The sequence below is a fragment of the Patiria miniata genome, unplaced genomic scaffold (assembly GCF_015706575.1).
Source record: "Patiria miniata isolate m_02_andy unplaced genomic scaffold, ASM1570657v1 HiC_scaffold_1, whole genome shotgun sequence".
Taxonomy (NCBI): Eukaryota; Metazoa; Echinodermata; class Asteroidea; order Valvatida; family Asterinidae; genus Patiria; species Patiria miniata.
In genome coordinates, this window is record NW_024037047.1 from 5,530,746 (window position 1) to 5,548,253 (window position 17,508).

Sequence of the window (17,508 nt, forward strand, 5' to 3'; positions counted from 1 at the left end):
ATTGATTTGTGGTTGTCTTTAAGATTGACTTGTAATGACATGTGATTGATGTGTAATGAACTGGGATTGACTTGAGTGACCGACTTAAGATTCACTACTCAAAATAATTTTCTCTTAAAAGAAAAAAATAAATGTTGTTTCAAGAAAATATTTCTTGTCTCACTCCTCAGACACTATTTCTAGGGAGTGAGACAAGAAAGGTTTTCGTTAAATAAGATGTTGTTCTAATTTTAAGAAAACTTTTGACTTGATTACAACTTGATTGTTAATAACAAACCAAAATGTTTCTTTTTCAGATCCCACCAACTATTGAAGATGCATCAGCCTATGGTATGATCCGTGAAGAAATGGTGAAAAATGGCATCCTCAAGCAGCAGAAACCGGCTTGAACCAGCAATTGTAAGTTGATCCGATCCACTAATCTTTTCAGTCGTTCATTGAAATGGGGGAAATGCAATAAAAGAACCGGATAAGTTCTGTATCAACCAGCACAAACTGGTTCGGATGGGTTCCTATAAGTCATCCTGATTACTACAATATTTTTCTACAATACAACGTTATGGGGAAAACAATTGAAGAACTAGTCACATCCAGATTCAGCCAGCCAAAACCGGTTTGAACTACATGTAGCTGCTGTAAGTTGATCCACATATTCACTTATTTGACTTTATACAATGCCTAAATAAATTCCTGCCGTCTGATTGGTAGGTCGTTGATCACATGTCATTGAATTATTCGTCCCAACCCACGGCCCAGCTGCACCGCAAATATAGAAGTTCCATTCCCCGGTATATGGAAGTTCCATTCCCCGATAAATGGAAGTTCCATGAAAGTTCCACCTTTGGCGGCTCTGACCAAACAGATGACGAGGATTTATTAAGGTGTTGTATAAAACAAAAAAATGAACGTTTCACTTTTGTGCTGTTGAAAGAGTAATTTCATTCAGTGACAGATGGAATGTTTTATTACACTTGGTTTGGCCTCGTGGAATGGAACATTCCATCTGTCACCTCATGAATTTATTCCTACCATTGCACTCATAAACATTAAGTATTTGTATAATATTGGCTGCATCAGTTGAGGAGGAATGAAAGTGTGGGGGAAAGGTAATCAAACCCTTTACATAATAGTAGGAGTTCAAATGATAAAAGAAATTCATAATAATTCATTGTGGGAAATGGATTATGAGATAATATTTATGAGATTTACTTTTTATTCCATTAATTTTGCTGCAAAAATGAATAGTTTTAAATGTACTATACAGAGTCTAAGGCACACGTTAAAATCATGTTGTTGGGATATAAAATGGAACCCATGATCTCTTTTTAAAAATAATCATAATCTAGGGCCACTCTGTGAGATATGACTCCAACTAGCACCTAAGGAAATTTGCTGCAGATTGTTCAAAGCTTTGTACATGTAACTGTGCTTCCATTTTCTCTTAAATATCTACCAATTTTACAATCTACATGAACATTATTTTAATAAATGCCTATCTCACGTATATATATTTTTAAAATTCTGTCAATCATGCCAAGTAATTGTGTGTTGATATGCAGAGAACATAACTGTAACAACTTTTCTCCACGAAAAAACTGTGGCTTTGCAGTAAACAGTTAATTATATTTTCAGGCTTTCCCACGGTTGTTTATTTTCCTTTGTACCGTATTCATTACTTTTGCTTTTGTTTCGATTTTGTGTGTCTGATGTTTTTGCTTTCTTGATTAATTAAGCAAATTTTATACTGTAAATATATGTTAAATTGGTAGTCATTTCTATTGAAATTTTTCCAAATAATGTTTGATTAAAAACGATATTTTTTTATTGATTATTAAGATCAACAATTTGAAAAAAATTAGTTTTGCCAAAAGTCATAACAGAATAATAAATTTTATGAAAATACACGTACCCTTATATCCAACACTAAATTCATCTACCTTTTACCTAATAAATATTTCGGCATTGCTTCTGTAATGACACAAATACGTGTACAGGGTGAGTAAAAAAAAGGAAACCCAAATAGCAGGACCATTTTTTAATGAAGTTCTGCATGTAGGCCTGACACTTTCAAAATGTAGAATATGTAAGCCCAATTAATAAGCTTTCTTTTAGTACAAGAAACATTCAAATCACTCATGTACTTTACAAGTTACGGAATTTTAAACACATCAGAATGTATGTGAATTGTTTTTCGTTTTCCTGAAAGAACACTTACCTTTGTTGCGATCCGTGGACAGAACCTTAAAACGGTGTCTGTGTTAAAAATTCTGTAATTTGAAAAGTACATGAGTGATTTGAATGATTCTTGTACTAAAAGAAAGTTAATTGATTGGGCTTTCATACCCTAGATTTTGAAAGTACTACACATGCTACATGCATAACTTCATATATATATATATACGGTCCTGCCATTTGGGTTTCCTTTTTTTTTTTTTTTTTTTGACCCACCCTGTACATGTATATGCAACCATATACTTTCTATGCTTGTATATCTGCCTGACATACAATGTAATTGCATTCAATTTCTAATGAATTTTAATGAAACAATCGAGAGAAAAACCATCATTATTAAAATATTTTATAATTTTACAAAGACAGTACAATGTTCAACTATTTAGTTTATAGATTTTACGATTATTATGGGCTTCTGGAACAGTACAGCCTATTTTAAACCTTCCTTGATTCTAAAACAGATTTGTAATAAAGGACATTTATGACTGGAAAAAACAAAGGTTTGCCGTAATATCAAAGTATGTAAGTTATTTTGCTATTGCATAAACTTGGATTTGGAAAATCATAAACAATTTCTGTACCAAACATGTTCAATACATACAAATGCATATCTTGAGTGTTTCAAGTCATCCAGTCTCAAGTGACAAGCTACATGTATTCAATTAGCTGTGACAAAAGCATTCCTTTTGTCATTGTCATCTCCTGTCACTAATATAATAATAACTAGAGCTGTATGTCTGTTTGAAAACAGAACACAGGGCTTTTTCGCGTTTTACAAATGTTTATGTTTTGTTGGTCCTTTTGCAGTCACTGTTTAGAGTGCTTCATGCAGTTAAAGGTTTGCTTAGAATAATTCCTAAAATATAATTTCATCACATGACGCCACATGCCCTGCAATGACGTCATCTTTACAATACTTGTCAATGCACATTTTGTCACTGTGGTCTTGGTTTGTATTAAGTTTGAAGTCAATCCGATGAAAGGAAGTGTTCAATTTTGAAAGCGGAATGAAATGGTACATATTTAAAAAATCATATAAAATCAACTGCTGACGTCATGGTGACGTCATTTTGGATTTTGCGTACTAGTACCATTATCAATCCAAGTTTCATGACGATCGGATTTTGCATGTTGCGTTCGTGAGATATGGCTTCAAGGTCCAAAAATTTAAATATTCATATAAAATCGCATGATGACGTCAACATGACGTCACCTCATTTTTTTACCTATAACACATCCCGGTATATACCACATACCAAGTTTCAACCCAATCGGACGTACAGTTCTGTAGATATAGGACTTCAAAATATGCATGTTTGTGATGACGTCACGTGACTCCTGATGACGTAATCATGAGTCACTCTTCGGGGGACAACTGTGCCATAAGGACAATGCATATGCTTAATTTGAATGATGTATGACAAAGTTCAATGCCAAAAGTGGCGTGTACTAAATTAAATTAAATTAAATTAGGACTGCAGTCCACACAGCTAGTGCTTTTCAATTTTGAAGTGTTTTTTGTTTGTTTGTAGACTCGAACATTTTAAAGATGAGATTTTGACTGCACGTTATAGAGCAAGGGTTTATAATAAATGTGCATGCCTCTGTTGTCCCTTTTACAGTACAAGATACATGTGCATAGGTTTTTTTGGGTGTTACGAGGCTTGCAGACTCACAGGCATCACGCAGTCTTGAAAAAAAATGTTCGTATGTGACGTGACATGAAGGAGATAACGCGAGCGCATATAAGGCATGCTGCCTTCGAAATACGCGCTGTACGCTTTGAATAGTCAATCAGCGTCGTGTTTGACATGGCCAGGGTTGAAGGAATGTGCATGCAGCTCATGGAGTTGAACCTGAACTGGAGGTATAATTGGCTTGCAATTTGACCAGATTGAATCGTGATGGATTTGACTACACCTTGCAGGATCCGTTTTGTATAGTGGTAATTTCCTTGCCTTTTACTACTGTGACCAAGGTTCTAATCCCAACTGAGCCAACATGTGGATTATGTGCTTAGTTCCGACCTGATTCCATGGATTTCCCTGGAATGTCATTCCAAGGTTTTCCTCCCACCTCTAAAACTGGAATTTGCTTCCTCATCTTCTACCAAGGAACCTGGCAATGCTGAATAACACAGAAACAAATGTCTTGGATTGGTTAAAAAAAAGAGCACCAGTTAGGGTCTCTGTACACCACCTTGTCCTATTGGCATGACTTCGTAGGTCTCTTCCGGCTTCGGAGGAACCGCTCTGGGAACTGTTTTGGGAACAAATTTCCGGACTGTTTTCAACTCCCCACTCGTGGTCTTAACTTGGACCATCTGTGATCCTGTTTGGGTTGGAACTGTCAGCGAGGAGGTGTCCTCATAGACGTCCATATTGTGCATCACACTGCGGTTGTCGATTGAGGTGGGTAGTTGTGGAAGCGGTTTCCTGTAAGAAGCCCCTTAAAAAAAAAGAAACCAATATCTATTTAAAATTGTCAATCTCAATCGCATTGGTTGAGACCATTCACATTATGCCGATTTATAAGAGTCTACCGACTCTTGAAAAATGTTAAGATGATTGAAACTTCTGTGAACCATTCTTGATGTCATAGTGAGTCATCTTGCAGAGGCTGATGAAGTCGACAGGGGTCAAGGATTTAAATGGCAGGGTTGTAGTTAAGTTATAACAAGTCGTAACAAATCGCAACACGTATAAACAGGTCAATCACAAGTCATCACATGTTAAACAGAAGGCTATCACAACATGTCACAATTCATTACAAAGTCAATCACAAGTAGTCAGTCAAAAGGAAATCACAATTCAGTCAAAAGTAAATCACAAGTCAGTCACAAGCCATTACAAGTCAATCATGAGTCAATCACAGGTCAGGTCACGTAGCCTCTCAAAAGAGCTGTGATTATGGCATATACATGTACCTGTTCATAATTGGAACTTGTGACCAGTGTTATAATCCGAGCTATAGTTTTGATCAGATTGGTGATGGACATGGGATTGACATGGGATTGACATGTGATGGACATGGGATTGACATGTGATGGACAAGTGATTGACATGTGATTGACATGTGTTTCACATGTGACTGACTAATTTGCTCCAACTCGAAAAACACATATAGTTTTATACACAGATTTTCACAATAAACTGATAACTCACCACTGCATCCTGGAACAATAGTTCTAGGCGGAACCTTTGGTTCATTGATTTCTTCATAGCAGCACCTTTCATCTGCCACATCACGGGGTTTTACATCAGGGGCGGTCTTTTTGACAACAGCCCCTGGAAAAGATAAATTGGTAGCAATTACTTCAGTAAAAGTTGAAATTGAAATTAAACAAGTGTTGGTTGGATACAGGTACGTAGACAACACTTTAATTAACAGTCCTGAATCCACCAATAACAACATGATTTTCCATACACCCTAAGGTGTTAGGGTTTATGACATAAAGTAACAACTTGCGAGAGCTTCTGCAACAGCTAACACTTAAACAGATACAAATTTAAAGGAAACCACTGCAGGGCAAGAGGTTTTTGTACAAGTGAGTTCTCAAACACATTTATTCAAGGTAAACATATACTTCTTTTACTTCTGCAGCCTCTTTTGGTGTGTTACAGAATTGAGAAAACTCTCCACCGCTTTGGTATTAAAGATAAATTCATAACCAGCTCTGGCTTAATTACCAGAACTTTCTGCCTCTTGAGACCGATTGAATGTCCTCGCTGGAACCTCGGGGCCACTTATGGGTTCGTAGCAAACCATATCGTCATTTACAGCTGTAGATTTCAGTTCTTCTGGGAAGGGTGGAATTTTCTTCTTGGAGGTGTCTGATGTAAGAAGTAAAAATGATAGGTGACATTATGATTAGTGGCATCTTTCATGTCCTTTAAGAAGTTTAAAGGAGGTCGCCTAAAGAAACAACGTTGAATTCCAAACTTATCTGCTTTATTGACACTGGAAAGGAGATAAACGGAAGGGCAAAACCTAATATTAAATTTATATCACCCCGACGCAAATTCCATCTTATGAATAGTTTCAATGTGGTACCCGCTGCTGCAACCAATTCGAACCGGTCAACCGATCCCGCAAGCTCGGTGGTCGAGTGGTGAGACATCTGCACTAATACATGTAGGTGGTCGTGGGTTCAAGTCACACCCGAGTGATAATTTCCAACTTCAGGAGGTAACACACTGGGTATACAGTGTTATACGTCGGTGAAGGGCAAAACCTAATATTCAATTTACAGGAAATCTAGTTCTGCAGTTTGGAATATACTAGAACCTCCATATATCTGAATCGAGCATTTGTCAAGTAGAGGTGTAATTTTTTTTATTGAAGGTGAAAGGGTTTAATTCTTAAGATATGCAGTCCTCTTATTGTACACCAGAAAGGAAGTCGTTTGATGAACTTACTTCGTGGAATCTTTGACAAGAGACCCCTGATAGCAGAGCTTTTCAGGATCTTCTCCACAAGCTGCCTCCCACCTGGTTCCTCTTGCATCATCTCTAGATCTTTGTTCTCCTGGAGAAGGATCTCGACATCGTCATAAACGGACTCTGGGATTGATCCAATTGAAGAGGTACTGTGGCGTCGTACTTCAGGATCTGCTTCCTCCCTTCCTGTTGCCTTGAGTATTTTCTTCATCAAGATGTCTTGCAAAGCTTTTTTCTTCAATTGGAGGGATGCTGCATACTGTGGATGCTCCTCCACTGAAGGTATTTGATCAGGTTCTTGATGGCATTCATAAATGACTTCTTCATCATGTTCTCGTTCATGCTGAATCTGATCACTGGCAGACAGGATGTCAGGAACTTTTGGAAGTGAAACGGTTGAAGGCTCAACCTGTTGGGAACCATGCGGCATCTGAAGTCTTCCTTTTCTCATCCTGACAGATGTGGTACGCTGCGGTGGAGTTGGGGCTTTCAGTTTCTTATTGAACGTCGTCGTAGGTCTAATGCTATGAGGTTTCTCCATTGTCCAAAGAGGTCCAACTTTGTCTTTGACGTCAGGTTGTAAGTATGGATTCTCCTCATTAGCGGCTGCTTCTATCGCGTCTTCGTTTGGTGACAGAAGTGGGATCGGGGGTGGTTGCTCTTCAAAGCCACTTTGCTGTTTTGCATCTTGACAAAGAGTGCTGTTGCTTCCATCCTCTCTTTGGGGAGGGGCACCGGACTGGGATTTTTTGTGTTGTAAAACATTGTGTGCTGTGTTCCATAGAGTGGGCTTGGGGAGCTGTGTCAGAGGTGGCTGGTAGAAGTACCCTGTTGGACTTGAAGCCGGGCTTATAATCCTCTCGGACCCAGAGCTTGTGAAGTGCAGATTCTGGTTGAAGGGGCTTTTGTGTTGCCGTTCTGCATCTTGGCGGACAGTTGTTTGATTTTCAGCGTCCGGTATATCTTTCTTAACCTGATGGACTGGATCGTTTCTCTTGATAACAGTTTTGGGGCTACTTCTTGGACTTGGAACAGGTATCCGATTTCTCTCAGAAGGTGCCTCATATGAATTCTTCCTTTGTAATCTGGGGCTGCTCTTAGCTACGCCCTTGTCTACAGCACCTTTCATAGCTTGGTTAGCATCATCGTCGATGATTTCGTAACATCTTGGGGGTTTTGTGCTCCAGTCCTGTCCTGGATCATTGTTGTCTGTGTTTTGGATCTCTCTCGTTAGGATGGTCTGGAGCTCTGGCCAGTCCATATCTCGGAAAAGGTCAAGGAGTCTTCGTAGCGCTTCACGTGTTGCGACCAGAGCAACCTGTATAACCAACAAAGAAACAGCCAAGTGAGTAAATAGCAAGATAATATCTTTTATTATTATTTCAGTATTTAAGCCAGATTTCTTTTACAGGAATGATAATAATGAATGCCGTTGTGGAGTTTTCAATCATAACCTCATACAACCAAACGTACAATTACAAGTTCAATTTACTGTAAAGTATTTTATACACAACTTCTAGGTAACCATTTGGTCATTAGACAACATCAATATTGTTCTCACATAGATACCAATATGCTTCTAGATAGCTTTAAGGTACAATTGTATATCATGCTGAGGGACACAAGTACCATCTGTAATCAAATCCATATTTGGAAGACTGCTGTCCCATGCAGACTTGTCAAAAAGTTATCACTGTTTAGAAAGAAATGTTTTCAATGGCTGGCCGTTTGCTGTCAGTCTGCCCTACAGGTGTTTTTTATTCAAATAGACCTACCTGTTGTCCAAGGTACCAGTTCAGGAGAGCCTGCCCGGGGCAGAGGTATCTCTCCCTCAGGCAGCAGATATGAGGAGCTGAGAGACCCATCTTCTGTGCCAAGAGTTTCCAGCCACGACCTGAGATCACACTGACCTGGGAACAAAGTGGAGATTTAATCTAATTAAGTATTTATTTTCTCAGAAGTCATCAGTCACTGGAGTCAACCACAGGTCAGCTGAAAGGCATCCATTGTTAAGTATAGTATAAAAACTATTCAATTGAACAGTGACAGATAAGGCATTACTTGTGACTTAATATTGACTTGTGACTTACCTATAATTTGGCTGCAATTTCGGAGCCAGACAGCTCGTAGTAGGCCAAAACAAATAGTTCTGCTTCCGATTACATGGTATCTGAAAATAGGGTGGGTAGGTATGGAGGTGTCTGCGTGTAGTCAAGGGTAAAGGGTAGTAATTGATGGTTTTCGGGGTTTTTTCCCTCATTTCCCCCCCCCAAAAAAAAATTAGGGTAGGGCTGTCAAATTAGGGTAGGAAGAGTAACCAGAAGCAGAACTATTTTTTGTTTGGCCTAATATGGATCAACTTCACATTGAGCTTTCTTGGGTGTGACTTGAACACAAGTCCTTGCCCTTAAATCTGAGTTTGGTTATTAGGTCTACACGTTAATGGACCCTTTCTGTCTGTGAAAAAACTTCGCATATACTAATTAGATCATATAGGTTTTTTGTCAGGTGCCCTATCGCCGTTTGCGAGTTAGCCACGCCCCTTAGACAACACTTTGGAATTTTACGTTAAGTTTTGTTTGTCTGCGCGTTCCGCGTCCATTTGTATAAATTCTACAATATATTTTACAAGCTGCGTTGACCATGACGCAATCGACCTATGGCCGTTTGCGAGAATAGCTACGCCCCTTAGACAACCCTATGGAATTTGTGTACGCAAAGTTTTGTTTGTCTCAGATGTTGCGCGTTCGCGTTCATTATTTTGTATATCATGTAATTGGACAATAGTTCACAAGCTGCGTTGACACGATTCTTCCACGATAAGTTAAATAGCTATGTCAAACTCGGTCACAGGCAAAGATCCTAAAGCGCCGCTATAGGATCTTTGGTCACAACAACTGTGAGAAAGTTGGGCAGGGCTTATGGCCAAATCCGGAACGGTCTTTTCCTCCTTTCCAGCTAGACACGCTTGAATTATATTACGAAAGGCCCCCTTCAATGGCAAAAGACATTTTGCCAGCCGTTGTTCAGATCATTCTGTCAGGTGGCAGTTGCTTTTTACAATAGCGTGCAGAATAGTTTTTCCATTGAGGGGGCCTCGAGAGTGTACAGTGCTCACGTATCCGGATATAGTTTCATTCGGGATATGGGGTATGGCATCTCATCCAGGATCTACCCACCTCTAAATGAAGGGATAGCTCCCCTAGTATTTTGTGCCTGAGACCAGCTGGTGGTTTGAGCAGCGGTGTGAAGGTGACGATGGATGCCTTCTGGTTAAGAGGCACCCTTTGTGGAACCGTTGGGGACATTTGACTGCCAGGCAGCGAAGGCAGCCTGGTTGGGATCACTGGCGCTGTGGACTTGAGCAGAATTTTTAATAGTGAATAATTTGAATAACTGAGAGGTGACTTGGGAAACTAAAATTGCCAAAATTGTAGGATTAAGGTTCATTTTACAAATTTGGGTCCAATCGTTTTCGTGTCCCTGTTACATCTCATATAAGATATTGTTAGTTTAGGACACATTCTTTAATGCCATCTATCTCCAAGAGCGATTTTGTAAATAAGCAACAGACTGCTCCAAAATAGTTTGAAGGCAATTTAATGATATTTGCATGGCAAATTACACAGGTCAGGTGAACAAGGACACAACAATGTCACTTTTGGAAGTCGCATTTTGGAATGCCCTTAAAATAAACTGCTTATAGATACCAAGTCACAAAATTTGGTATTGTGGTCACGTGATGCCCCTTTCTACAAACTGTTCTATGATCTCCTGAAATGCATATCTCTTGAAACATAAGTGGTTTAAAAGTGTTAACCTTTGTTATATAAATGTGCGGAAATTTACACTACAGAGTTGCTTAGGTGTTTGTTTTGCCTGTTGGATTGCCAGCTAGCTTGAAGTTACAAATATTATGGTATATTATTTTTGTCCTGGGAACAAGGTAAAAATTCATCACACGTAAGCCTACTGCTTCTTCGTCCACGACGGCCACAAACTGCACGGTTTCGGACTCATCCTCTTCCACCTCGTCCGCATAGCCGCCATCTTGAGACACCTCAATGGTGCAGCTGGCCACGCGGGGGGTCTGTGCGGATGCGGAGCCCCCTGTGTCCCGATACAGTGCGAAGGTGCAGGACGGTAGACAACCGTCTTTTCGATGCTGGGAGATGAAGCGCTCAACTGATAACCTCTGTGGAAAGAAAATTCGCGTGCAAAGTTCTTCTTAACAAGTACAATACAATTAATCGAAATACTCACTTCGGGCTTAGCTTATTCATAGAGCAATTATTAAGTCCTTGCCTGGTGCCAGAATTGTGGCAATATGGTATAGCCCACTCCGGTAGGCACTACTTTTAAGCTTGAGATTTTGCTTTGATTTGTTAAAAAAAAAAAAAGATAGTTTATTTAAATCCCATGACTTATCGAGTAATAAGAAATGAGTGTTGAACACTTAATCTAGAAAAAAAGGAATATCGGTAACATTATTCATGCTTAATTTAAAACATAATGCATGCTTAATTTGAAGGAAAAAAAATTCGCATTATTCAAACTGAAAAAAATACCAAGGTAGGCCTATTATGTTAATGTTAACGTTAATTTTAAGCAGGGTACCCGCGTTTAGCTATTGTATTTATGCTTATATTTCATCGTGTTTCATTTTCTTGAGTGATTCAATCGGGCCTTCTCAGCATTTCCTCCTTTGTCTGATGTAATAGATTTGTTTTCTCTTTTGCCCTTTCCAGGCCTTTTATTATTCGCATTTCTCCAACATTAAATATTAACAACAAAAAATCACTTAGTTACACATTGAAATAATTCTCTACAAACTTAAATCACAGAAGACAGACTTAAATCACAGAAGACAGATACATTGAAATTTGATAAGAGTGATTCAGTAAATTTAAGTTCATTTACAAATGTCGTCCAAAGAAACCCAAGGTTAAGAATTTTCTTAGAATAGTGTGTATTGATGACTCTTCATTTGAAAACAGTAAAAGAGGCAATTATTATAAAAAGGTTGACATTATCGAAATTTGTGTCGTTAGTTCTATTACCTAGCACAATCTCTTTGAAACTGATGTCTTTCTTAAAACTTAGAATTAACAGATAAAAAAGTGTGATTTACACGTTTCCAAAATTGAACGAGATGTTTAGATCGTCATACTCATTACAAATGTCGCAGTTCCATGAGTTGTTGAGATTCCACCTGGAAAAATTCGATTTAGTAGGAAGTAGGTTGTACAGGACCTTAAAACAAAAAGCTTTATATTTATTTATCGGCACTTTTTTTAATTTTAAAACTCCAGACTTGTTTCCAGTTAAAGTCATGGGGAAGCTGAAAAACAGTTTTCCAGTAAATTTCACTTTTACTAACCATACACTTTTTTCTGATGTAATAGATGTGTGCAGGTTCCAGGAGCTTTCAGCGAAATAAATTCCAATCACTTCCTGCTGTCATTGCTTTTAAGTATACAGTGCGAGTCAAAAAGAAAGTGACCTACAGAGAAATAAATGTTTACACAAAAGGTGGCTCGTTCCATTTGATAAAAAATAACATAGAGATAAAATACATATTATTAACTAGTAACTGTGAAAATTTCACGTAACTTGCTTACTAAGTGCACAAATTATGTCTATTTTAATACAAACATCACACAATTTAGTGATGATCATTTACCGTTTAAATACAATGAAACAAGGACGTTTTCCTGAACGAAAATTTGCTCAGGAAAACAGACAAAAATCACCATCAGTATTTCAGAAAACAAATTCTGATATTCAAAACACAAAATCTGACAATGAAATAATGTCTCAGTCTTGAAAAAAAAAAAAAAATCTCGTTTGTATCTTAATGCGTGTAATGGCTGTTTCTCCGATCAGATCGTGCAATAACTTCAAATGGAATTCCATGGACATGCAGCTGTAAAAATTGATTTCAGTTAAATATTCAAAACTTCTCATAGCATGGATCAATTTCAGTATTTTTTTTCCAAGTGAGTGGAAGACCATGCTCATTTATTATGCTTCGTTGATGTGTCAAATTAAATTAATAATAATAACGGAGTCTTATATAGCGCACGTATCTACCAACAATTAGGTACTCAAGGCGCTGGAAATTGTGTCAATTATTAAAGAAAGGTAAATAAAGTTTATGAGAAATATGAGACCCATTATGTAGCACCTTATAGTGGTTTACAAGATGGTGCGGCGCACATTTCTTTTAAAGGGTATAACAAATCATTAATCCTCATCCAGGTCACTTTCTTTTGACTCAATCTCTATAGTGCGCTCGAAACGGGGATATAAATAGCAAGATCAGTGTTGTGTTCTGAATATCATTGCGAAATGACGTCAAACGAAAGTACAAATGAAACTTGTATACCTTGCGTTGATATGAATTTCTGCCGTGCTGGCAGATTTTGTTTCTTTTTCGGACAAAGCTTTAAAGGTGAAAACAACAACCCCGAAAAAAACTGGAGCCAAAATGCTACTACCAAAATGAATCTTCCTTGTCTTCAAGAAACGAAGTGGGGGAGTGGTAATTTGGTGAAAATTTTACAAAGATTATGAAATTGCTCGGCTTGAGTTTCAATGCTTATTAACAGAATAGTTCCCATGCTCACATGTGAGTGAACGAACATTCTGGGGAAATCATACACATTTCGCGTAGACGGGACTCGAACCTACAACCAACTGTTAAAATGCATGTGTCTTAACCATTCAGCTATTTGGCCAAACATATTTAGATCCAGGCAGCCGCGTACCGTACAAACGAGGTTGTGGAGGTCGTGGGTTCGAGTCCCGCCCTTATTATTGTATTTTTTATTTTTGGTTCTACAGAGTAACTGATCTTATGCATAGAATGTATTAATTTACTCGGTTGGTAATGAAATTTCTAGTTCTTACTTCCTTATCCTTTGTCAGCATAGTCCAGCCTGGTATCACGTGACTGGCCGTTACCCATACTGCTCTGCGGTATTTACTGATCACGGCCATGCGAACTCGGTCCAGCTTACGGAAGCGATCTCGCCCCTCTTCGGCAACAATGCGCTAAAGCAATAATGGACAAAATAATGGTGTAAAACGCCGCTATAACGACCACCGTTATAACGAATATTTGGCTATAACGAACATCCCCTTTGGCTCCCAAAGTATTAATTTATATTATATTACACAATCACTTTAACAAACGACCACTACAAGGTGACCCCCCAAAAATGCAATACATTTGCCTTTTTTTTCTTCAAAAACCTGATGTGTGTATTTTTATGTTTTGGATATCAGATCAAGGCTGAAAGTTTTTACTTCAAATACTGACAAAATCACGAAAACAGTGCATTGGGTCCGGTTGCTGAGAAAATACCGGTACTAATTATATCAACTCCTTTTTTGTCCTTCCCAATGACATTACCATAGTTAGATTTACACTGTACCTATTTGTGCATGAAATGCACGTGGCGCAGTTGTGTCCTAATCCTTACAAACAACACAGCACACAATATGACAAAAGTACAATTCTATTCGACCTAACTGGCATTTCCTCAACAACCCAATGTGCTGTTTCACAGTGATTTTGTTTCAGTGTTTGAAAGAAAAAAACCTCTCAGCTTTAAGCGTATATCCAAAACATTCACAAATCACGTTTTTGAAAAATAGGTAAATGTTTCAGGGGTAGTATATTTTTTTTTTTTGGGGGGGGTTCACCTTGTATAACGAACATTTTTTTCAGGACCCCATCATGTTCAATATAGTGGCGTTCTACTGCTTGATTTTCATTGATAATCGTAATTACGAACGGAGAAGGTGCGGCTAGAAATCGGTCAGAAGTCACCGACCTTAGCCGATTCTTTACGATTCATCTGTGCTCAAGTCTGTTCCATCTGTGCTCTCACGGTTGTGTGGGAATGGAGTATTTATGTAGCACGTGAAATACATGTGATGTCGTAAATCGTTGACGAGTAGGGGGACGGGGATGTATCCATACCGCAAAATTCTGCAATTTATTGCCCGGCCGTGGACCATTGGAAAGTTATTATTATCTCAGAATCGGCATTTTGGTTTCTTACCACAAAATCTGGTGCGATGATCAAAATGACCTTTCATATGGTCAACACGTGTGGGGGATAATCCCCCAGGGTTTACGCCCATGGGTTTTTTGTACTTGGCATTGGCAATTTTATAGTCAGGATTTGAGGAAGTTGAGGGGGGAGGTTGTACTACGACGATTAACTGTACATGTATGTTTTTGAAAAGAATTGCTTTTGTACCTGTTGTTAGCAAAATCGCCGGGTACTACGATTTAGACCCACAGTATTTTAACACAGATCTTATAGTAACGGGACGAAAAGACAGATTAAAAGTTGAATTGTAAAATAGGACCACAGTCTATTGTTTACCTACAATTATGGCTTACCTGCGTTTCCGCATCGGAGTCTTTCCAAAATATCACCCTGATTTGAGCACTTCCGGTCCCCGCTAGCTGCCTGCCGAACACGCCCACCCGATAGTTCAAGAACTCATCCGAAGGCTGACTCGCGTACCGACCTCGGAACTCTTCGGTCTTTATCGGCGCTTGAGATACGACAGTGAAGCTGCCTAATTGGTTGACCATCATCGTGCAGCGATTGTCGTCCACGGAGAAGAAACAGTCCAGAATTTTGTCCATGACCTGCTGTTTGGGTTTTTCCGAGGGGGAGGTCTGCTCCGATACGATGATCTGATGTCTGGCCGCAGCGCTTGTATCTTGGGTTTTCACGGGGAAGGATAGAACGACATCACTGGAGAACTTGAGGCCTGTTTTACCGCAGACAACAGTGGGGCTGATGGGTTTAACTCCCGTCTCCAAGTCCAGGAGAGCAGTGGGCGGGTCAGGATGGATGAAGATGAAGATGGGTTCAGGGTTGTCCCCCACGATGGCGTGAGGGGTGACATAGAGGGTTATCTTGTGGTTGGGGAGAGGGAGGAAGCCGCCACGGTGGTCGAACATCCCGCATGCAAAGCGGTCCGTGGTGAAAATGATTCGGCCCTCCGCCGCTTCGGATGCATAGTGCTCCATGGCCGTTTGGCACTTCCGGAGGACCTCGTCAAGGGCCGGGTCGGGAGTGTGTATTTCCGTCAGGAACTCCGTCCTCCGACGAGAAGCTGGCATCGGGTTTCTAAAACACAAAGGTCCCTCAATTAGAGCTTGGCTCGGTTTTGCGTCGCTCACATCCTTTTGTGGCGAGTGGCTCGTTGCCTCTGATGAGCCCCAAGGGACATTAGAAGCCCTCGGGTTGTAAGTGACCAGGGGTTTCCGAGCAGGTTTGTGGGGGGTTCTGTTCAGCCGCGGCTGTACCGTGGGGGCGTTCCCCATGCTGCCTTGCTGAGGGTGAGGATGATCTAACTCTGATCTCTGTGGCTGAGTACTGGGTACACCTTTGGACAAGGCGGAGTAAATAGATGGGCTTGTAGTTCGGAGCTCAGCGTATCCAGAAGTCTTGGTAGGTACTCTAGGTGTGTTTTGGTAGCACACTTCGGATCCCGGATTCTCCTTGGATGGAAGAGCTGGCTTCAAAGGCAGCAAAGGTGCTACAACGTCTGAAGATCTGCCTAGTCCCCCGATCGCTTTCCCCTGCACCTTGCTGCTTCTGAAGGAAGGCTTGATCTCCTTGAAGTGTTTGATGTTTTGGTAGTGCTGATCCAACTCAGGTTGGAACTTACCAACCGGAGTGACGTACCCACCAGCGGTCTCTGTGGGGGTTTTGTCCCGTGGCAGCGCTAGCGGCGGCGATCGCACGGTGTCGTAAACGGCCGCCAACTCAACAGCCAGCCGTTTTCCAGCAGATGATGACATGTTTTCGAGATTGCCTGGAAGATTTCATTGATCACCAGTAGGCTATATTTTGCTTGGGAACGCAAAACCTGATTTAGATTTGACTGTCGAGTGAAAGCCAGAGCTTGTCCCTGACCGCGATTTTTCCCAATCCACTATTTGATTCAAACTTAAAAATTGTCTTTCCTGTGTGTGTTTACGAGGAAACTTTACAAAGATACACTTTTTTTATATGCTGGCCGAGAAAGATCTGGATCATAATAATTGTCTCTCTCATGCCAAGAGAGAGTTTACACACTACTTATGTATACTTTATAGCGAATGTTGAAGCTCCTTTCATGAACAGTCGACATGGAGGTAATCTATAAAACCATGGTCCACCCATATTTTTACGCCTGCGTGAAGTCAGAAAAAGACTTGGTCATCTTTCTCCTTAACATTAATGTGACAGTTTAACAGAGCGCCAAAGGCGTAGATCACCAGGAAGTGTGTTGGGTCTAATTCCGCTGCTCTCACAAAGTGTCCACAATTCTAACAGCTCGATCCGTGCAAGTGCAGATGGTATCGGCTTTGGACTTCCCAGATGGACTGCATTTTTGTGTAGGTCTATTCGGCGAAAGTTTTTTTTTTCAGTTCCTGTGCCGAATCGAAGTGCCACTTCCTTGTTGCGTCATGCAGTAAAACCCCCTCGGTTTTTCTTGTTAGACTTCGATGGCCGATGGGCACTCTCGCAAGAGTTTGACGACTTTGGGTTATGGTGTGCATGTATTTACGAAGCAAGAAGTCTGCACATCATGACGTATGCTGCGTTAAACATTATTTATTCACTCTCAAAACGCTGGTTAGAATTTTGTTGGCTAAAAAAGTTACATACAGTTTTAACCAACGTTGTGTAAAATTGTCCAAAGTTTGCCCAACGTTTGCCCAACGTTGGGCATGTGTTGCCCAACGTTGGTTAATTCTTTTTAACCAACCGTTGGGCTGTTCAGCTGTTAAGCAACAGTTGGTTAAAAGTATTCC

General features: G+C 39.9%; 2 protein-coding genes across 3 annotated transcripts in view; one reads left to right on the plus strand and one right to left on the minus strand.

The window, feature by feature from the left end:
- The window catches only part of LOC119744785 (acyl-CoA synthetase short-chain family member 3, mitochondrial-like), a 28,116-nt gene extending 26,269 nt beyond the window's left edge, over positions 1 to 1,847 (plus strand). For both annotated transcript variants that reach the window (XM_038220957.1, XM_038221037.1), the window contains exon 16: positions 297 to 1,847. In XM_038220957.1, the coding sequence (XP_038076885.1) occupies positions 297 to 389 (93 nt within the window). In that variant the 3' untranslated portion in view covers positions 390 to 1,847. The remainder of the gene's footprint in view (positions 1 to 296) is intronic.
- A 1,627-nt stretch (positions 1,848 to 3,474) lies between these two features.
- On the minus strand, positions 3,475 to 17,297 carry LOC119744916. Its single transcript, XM_038221162.1, has 9 exons — positions 15,091 to 17,297; positions 13,584 to 13,727; positions 10,648 to 10,866; positions 9,851 to 10,030; positions 8,447 to 8,581; positions 6,651 to 7,989; positions 5,922 to 6,065; positions 5,397 to 5,519; positions 3,475 to 4,680 (listed from the first exon to the last, which is right to left on the minus strand). Exons 1-9 carry the CDS (start codon positions 16,507 to 16,509, stop codon positions 4,412 to 4,414), a joined length of 3,972 nt encoding a protein of 1,323 aa, XP_038077090.1. The 5' UTR covers positions 16,510 to 17,297; the 3' UTR covers positions 3,475 to 4,411.
- Between the last annotated feature and the right edge of the window lie 211 nt (positions 17,298 to 17,508).

Excerpts from the sequence above, each read along its gene's own strand:
- LOC119744916 (XM_038221162.1), bottom strand. The coding sequence starts at position 16,509 with ATGTCATCATCTGCTGGAAAACGGCTGGCTGTTGAGTTGGCGGCCGTT. Across the intron at positions 7,990-8,446 it reads ACTGGTACCTTGGACAACAG|GTTGCTCTGGTCGCAACACG; the intron begins GTAGGTCTATTT and ends TTGGTTATACAG. Across the intron at positions 5,520-5,921 it reads TCAAGAGGCAGAAAGTTCTG|GGGCTGTTGTCAAAAAGACC; the intron begins GTAATTAAGCCA and ends TATCTTTTCCAG.